Source organism: Panicum virgatum, chromosome 8K (assembly GCF_016808335.1).
Source record: "Panicum virgatum strain AP13 chromosome 8K, P.virgatum_v5, whole genome shotgun sequence".
Lineage (NCBI taxonomy): Eukaryota > Viridiplantae > Streptophyta > Magnoliopsida > Poales > Poaceae > Panicum > Panicum virgatum.
This window is the reverse complement of record NC_053143.1, coordinates 3487734-3494829: the sequence shown is the minus strand read 5'-3', so window position 1 is coordinate 3494829 and position 7096 is coordinate 3487734. Positions and strand designations below refer to the sequence as shown.

The 7096-nt window shown below is 46.8% G+C and overlaps 1 protein-coding gene and 1 pseudogene across 1 annotated transcript; one reads left to right on the top strand and one right to left on the bottom strand.

Annotated features, from left to right (window-relative positions):
* Positions 1 to 1458: 1458 nt before the first annotated feature.
* LOC120646508 lies at positions 1459 to 3385 on the bottom strand (annotated as a pseudogene).
* A 2952-nt stretch (positions 3386 to 6337) lies between these two features.
* Positions 6338 to 6844, top strand: LOC120646507 (E3 ubiquitin-protein ligase RNF181-like). Its single transcript, XM_039923061.1, has one exon. It carries the CDS (start codon positions 6338 to 6340, stop codon positions 6842 to 6844), a length of 507 nt encoding a protein of 168 aa, XP_039778995.1.
* The last annotated feature ends 252 nt before the right edge of the window (positions 6845 to 7096 follow it).

The following is a 7096-nucleotide window of genomic DNA, read 5'->3' as shown; positions in this document are numbered from 1 at the left end:
GATTTTTAATGGAATGGCATCGACTAGTGTGTGTGTGTTTGTGTGTGTGTAAAGATGCTACTTTCAGTGTCAGTTAACCCAAAAGTTCCAGTCATGTGTGAACAGTGATCATAGAAGTGTCCGCCATTGACGTCAGACAAGTCATGTCCATCTCCTCATAGAGTGATAATACTATTGTTTCATACACTCAGATGCAGCGCTTTGTAGCAATATTCATTTGTTCTTGTATAGATCGAGCCACGGCATAAATCTGGACACAACCTGCACTTCTACTACGATGCCTGGTGTGAAAGCCAGATTTTGTTACATTGGCAGATTCTGTTCTTGACTAAAGCAGTGCCATTTGCATGAAAGATGGGAGTTGGATGTGCATATCTGAATTTCTGCTCATACCCGATATTTTAGTTAAGGGCAGAATCTCTGTTTATACCAGGAATTCAGTTCAGTTTCAGTGCATGATAATTTAAGTGAGTGATTGTCATGTATATGCTTTACGCTGGAGAGGGGAACGATATAGACCCTCCAGAGTTTCCAAGAGCAAAGCTGATCGAGGAAGCAATGCATTAAGTATCTTGGTCTGGTAAGAAATGTTGCACAATTGCTTCCTATGTTTATTTAGAACTCATGCCATATACCCTTCCTCAAAGTATCTGTCAGAAACTAATGATTGCTCGACTATCTCTGTACTGCAACATCATCTTTTTCCTCAAGTTTGACTTGTAAGAAATATGTTCTTCAAATCAAAACATGTATTGAATATTATTGCTATTACTATAAAATTAGTTCATATATGATATATGAACTGCATGTGGTGCAGCCTCAGGCCTAAATTATAATTATTCTAAACATGAATAAGTTCGAGCATTAATTGTTCTGCTACTGTCCATACTATTATTAACTTAAACCATGAACCATGGTCATTAATGGAAGTATGTTGACTTTAAAATACTTCACATATTCAAGCACAGCAAAAGGAATTTCTTTTTAGCAAACTTATTATTTTCTTGATATAAAACCTCCCACTTGGTTCCAAGCTCTAACATTTATCCAATGTCTTGCGGCAAGAGCGTGAGCACTATGAATATGTCATTAATGAGGGAAAGATTATATGTAAACAGTCTGGAGAACCACTTGAAACATGCCAAGGTCCTAAAGGGACTAAATGGATTTTTGTTATGAGCACAGCAAAATAACGGAGCTTGATACTACAGATCACTATCATGATGGCATTTCTATAAATAACGGAGACCGCATAATTAATATGGCAAGTAAATTAGAGCTTGAGACAGACATAATAACTGCATTGGAGAGACAATCGCTCCAACAAATTTAGAGGTCACATAGAGATGTCTCAACATACTGAGAATCCAATTCCTCTAAATAATACTCATTTCTTGACATTCACAAGAAAATGATACTTTTTAGGCAGGGACATCATTTGGTGCTGATATTTCTCCCTCAGAAAACTGATATTAGCAAGGAAGTAGTGGATGCCTCAAGTGAGAAGTTCATCTCATCAATTTTAGAGAGGTAAGTCCCAGCCCACATTATCTCACCTTTATACAATAGCCTCCTAACAAGAGAATTTAGCATACATGAGTCTGGGGTGCATCCACTATTTTCCGTTGCTAAAAACATATTGTCAGACTCTTCTAGCAACCCTTCTTTTATGAGATTTTGTATCATTAAGTGATAGGTCACAACATTTGGACCTAAACCATGGGCAGAGATAGCAGTGAACATATCCATAGCATCTTCCTTTCTGCCACTTTTGAGCAAAGCATCAATCATAATGTTGAAGGTAACGATGTTAAGTTGAAAATCCTTAGAACATAGACTCTGAAATATTTTAAATGCCTCATCAACACAATTATTTTTGCAAAGACCATTCAGAATTATATTGTACGTGGAAATGTCCAACTTATTCCACTTTTGATCATATTGAGATAGAGTCCTTTTGCTTCAGAAAACTTCCCAGACCGAAATAAACCCTGAAGTACCGTGGTATAACTGACAATTCCAGGCCTAACTTCATTGCTTAACATTTCTCTGAATAGTCTAGCTCTACAATAGCCATGAAGCAAAGTATTATAAGAAGTGGCATTTGGTTTCAAGCCAACTCGGACCATATCATCAAGTAACTTCATAGCTTCCTTCATCCTACCAGCTAAACAGTGGCCATCCATTAATATAGTATATGAGATAGCATCAGGCCTCACACCTACACGTACCATTAAGTCAAGGAGACTCTGGGCTTCCTTTCCTCGTCCTTCTCTGCAAAGGTTACACATTACAGTGTTGAAGAACCTGGTATTGGGATGGATCCCTTGATTCAGCATTTCAGAAAATAATTCCTCGGCCTTCTCCCATTTGTCAACACTGCACAGTCCATAACTAGTGAGCTAAAAACAACGATATTAGGAGTCACCCTTTCATTGATCATCTGATTGAATTTAAGCATAGCCTCATCCACTCTTCCCAACTTGCAAAGTGCATCTATTATTGCTCCGTAGCGGACTGCATTAGGACTCGACCCTTGCTGCCTCATTTGGTCAAAGATATGCATTGCCTCATTTATCATACCACCTTTACCATATGCATAGATAATTATATTGAAGATATGATGATTAGGTGAAATACCATTTCCTGCCATTAAATCCAAGAGACCATGCATATCAGAAAGAGCACCTATGGTGGCATACCCATGAAGCAGAGTGCTATATGTAGTTACATTAGGTTTTATGTCCTTTTCAATCATAGAATCAAACATCTTTCTAGCCTCTGTGCATCTTCCACTCTTGCAATGATAATCCAGCAACAAATTACATGTGACAACATCTGGCTGATGACCACGTGCGGACATTTCTTTGAGCATTCGAGCCACCTCTTTCCCTTGTCGTGAAGAGCAATATCCATGGATCAGACAATTATATGTTCGATTATTTGGCTTGACACGTTTATAAATCATCTGCTGAAGGACACCCTCAGCCCTGTCAACCGCTTGAGCTTTGCACAAGCCATCAATGACTATGCTGTAGGTCACAACAGTTGGCAAAATCCCCTGGTCATCCATTGCACTAAATAGGCTGTAAGCTCTATCCACATGGCCATCTCTAAACAAGCCATTGACGACGGTATTGTACGACACGACATTTGGTGGGCAGCTACCACCTCCATCATCTACCATCATGTGGAGCAGCTCAAGTGCCTCCTCAGCTCCCTTTTTGTCGCACAAACCCTTTAGAACTGTGTTGTATGAAACTACATCTGGCGCGCAGCCAAACTCGGGCATTCGTTAGCTCAACATCTCCATGGCCTCACCCGCCTCTCCTTCGGGAGCTGGACCAGAGTCTGTACGGAGAACCGCCCTCTTAATGAATGCCATAACTACAAAAATAAATAAAAAACAAAGTCAAATTAGAAACAAAGGCTCAAACGAACCTTCGATCAACCTCGCTGTCTGTTTAGTGCGAGCCATGAGCCGCAAAGTTACTTACACCGAAGAAAACGAGCAGCTTCACCGCTGTTTAGTGCGAGCCATGAGCCGCAAAGTTACTTACACCAAAGAAAACGAGCAGCTTCACCGCGCACGAAACCAGAACCTTTGGACAAACTGCTTTATAGCAAAAAGCGACGAAGGAAAGCAAAGCTCGAGAGGGCACAGGTTTTACCCCCCCTCCTCCGTTTATATAGGCGGTGATAAGGAACAGTTCCAGCGGTAAAACCGAGGAGACGGCAGCCCAAGCGGCGCATTCAGAGAACGACACGTATACAACAAAAACCGACCGTTGCAGCCGACGGCTCGGGAGACATTTTTCCTCGGGAGATTCCCGAAGGTTACACGCAATCTTCTTCATTAACAAGGGTTCGGACCGTCGGCTTCGGACCTCGCCCTCGAGGGGCTACTGTTGGGGATTGGACCTTCGGGACAAGCTCCTACCCTCGGAAATGCTCCCTAACTCTTTTGCAGGGCTCCAACGAGAGGAGGGTAAGCGTACCCGAAGGTGACGAAGGATCACTCAGAAGCACAGGCTTAAAGACCAAGACCTTCGGTGACAACCTTCGGTGGGCGAAGGAAACAAACCGCCGGTCGGGAGCAAAAGGTCTAAGAGCAAGACCTTCGGCGCTCACCTTCGGGAGACGAAGGTGACAAACGGCTACCCGGAAGCATAAGCTCGAAGGCCAAGACCTTCGGGGAAAGAGATCACCGCCGGGAGCGAAGATGATGGCTGTTTGCTCGTTCATGGAACCTTCATGGCTCAAACTCCCGGAGGTACCCGAAGGTTGTTGTAACCTTCGTCGGTTGTAGACATTTGAGTAAAATGTGAATATGTGAGAAGGTCGAATTTGTACACCTCCCGAATACGTGAGAAGGTCGGATTTGTGAACCTCTCACCTTGTAATTTTACCAGGAACCGGCTAAGAGTGAGCTGTAAATGAGTTGGGAGGGGGCAATTTAGGAAACCCTGGCCGAGGGCAAGGGGTATAAATAGCCCCCTCTCTCCACAGTGTAAAGGGTTGAATTTTCTAATTATTATTGGAGAGTTCGACATCTGTTTTCATTGTCATCTTTCCTACTGTTCATGCTCCCTGTCTGGGCATCTAAGAAGCAAAGATCCCAACAAGGACGAGGCCGATGGAGGCGAAACCAAGCTCCAGGCGTCCCATGCGGCAGAAGCAACCGATGAGGATGCTGTAGGTGAATCCATCGGGAGCCACCTTGTTTGGGAAGGCACGGGCCATCCGGTTGAAGAGGGAGACGACGAGCACAGAGGTTGAGGAGCCCCTTCCCTGGGCGCGAGAGACGACGGTGAGGGGCTTGTTGAAGGCGTGGACCGAGGCGGGCCTGGCAACCAGGAGCAATTCGTCGAACAGCATGACGACGTCGTCGAGGCCGAGGCTTCCCGAGTGGAAGCGGCTGATGATGACGCGCTCCAGCTCCAAGCACCGGCCAAGGGCCGCGCTTACGCGATGGGACATGCTGCCGCCACGCGAGATCGATGCGGGCTCGTGGCCAGGCGAGACGAACAGCCTCCGATTCCGGTTCGGTGGGTGGCGGAGCAGCGCGTGCTGCGGCATGGAGTGGGCGAGTGGAATTGGATTGCTACCGGCGGCGGAGGTTTATGCTGGTTGAGGCGGCGGGGCGCCGGGCGTCAGGTGCCGTGCGGTAGCCGTCCGTCGCGATGTGACGAACAGATACAGAGTGCACGATGAGATGGGAGTTCGAGATTGGTCCTGTTTGCTTGCAACACCCCAACCCTCCCAACCCCCCCCCCCCCCCCCCCCAAGTTTATTGTGCGCTCGATTGTCTGAGCGTAATCGTACTGGTTGGCCAGCTACACCAACACGGGTGCAGATCGAAATGAATGATATATGCATGTCGGTGCTCTGATCATGGCATTTCCAATTCTACCAGTGTTATTCAGACAGAGGTAAAGCGCACAAACGTACTGTCGAGGCAGAAATTGTAAAAAAAAAATCTAACGCCAGTTTTCAGTAAGTGTTCGAAACCAACTTGTTTTTCAAAAAGTATTTGAAACAACCCATTTCTCAATGAGCATCCTTTGCGTCAAATTCTTTTGCCGATGTTTTTTTTTATAAAAAATCTGCGGCATTTCTTTATTTTATACCAGAGCTTAACCGTCATCAATCATAGATTGCTCTACTTCCCGTCTTTCCTCTCTGATTCACGTGATTAAAACTCTAAGTAGTAAGAATTTGCCCCCAAATTGTAAGTCGTTTGACTTTTTTGACTCTAAATTTGACCACTCGTCTTATTCAAAAAATTATACAAAATATTATATTTTTTTGTTATGGCTTACTTTATTAATAAATGGTCTTCAAGAATACATTAAATTTGACTATGTTTGTGCAAATTTTTTGAATAAGACGAGCGGTTAAATTTAAAGTCAAAAAAGTCAAATGACCTATAATTTAGAAAAAGTACATACCAATTTAGTACCTTACACAAATAGTTCGCTCACAAAATGAAAAGCAACAACAGTGAAGTGTCAAGGTCATGCATGAGCATGACCACACAAAACAACCCAACCAATTCACTTTATTACAGCATTCAACACTACTAGAACGGGTGTGTATGATGGCGGACCCACCGGAGCAGCGCCAGTTGACGCCGCCCAAGAACGGGTGCGGCTTGATGGCCGTGGCAACCCGATGATTCAGTTCTTTGCGTTTTGATCGTTCTTGATGGTCCGAGGGCACCGCCGTCGCCGTCGCCGCACACAGTTCAGCTGAATCCACCTTCTTGATCGCTTGTCCGTACCCGTCGGAGCACGAGCAGGGGCGCGCACCGTGCACGTACGCGCTGCCGGCGCAGATGGAGGTGGCGCGTGCGCCGGAAGGTTTCCTGATGCCGCACCACATGTACCGCGGCCGGCGGCCGGCCGCGGCGACAGGAGGAGGACCTGGACCCCGCCGCACCCGCATCATGCGCACCGCGCCCCACGAGTTCTACGGCGGCGCGATGGTGGCCACGCCCAGCGTGGACCTCGACGTCGACGATGGCGGCTCGGCCCCCACTTATTTCACCGCGCGGCTATCACGAGCGGCGGGTTCCGCAGCCAGCGCCGTGGCGGGCCTGCCGGAGACGATGGCGACCACGGGCGGCGACGGCGAGGAGACCTGCTGCGCGGTGTGCCGGGAGGGGTACGAGGCCGGCGACGCACTGAGGACGATGCCGTGCGCGCCCGCGTTCCACGGGGAGTGCATCGTGGAGTGGCTCTCGGTCAGTAGCTTCGGCCCGCTCTGCCGCTTCAAGCTGCCTACCCAGGAGGAGGAGGACGCCGCCGCCCAACACCAACAGCCGGCAAGCCAGCTGGGATAGATGATGACGGTCGGGTCGTGTCGTGTCAGTGGCACAATGCAACGCTAGTTCGCATCTGATGCAAGGTTTTAAATAGCCGGCTATAGCTTCCGCTATAGACGGCTATAGTTTCTAGGAAAGCCAAACGCTATGGCATTTAGCCCGCTAAAGCCGGCTATAGGCCGCTAAATGCCGGCTATAGCCCGCTAAACGCCGTAGCGGCAGCTCTGCCGCTAAACATCTTAGCCGGCGATTTAAAACCTTGATCTGATG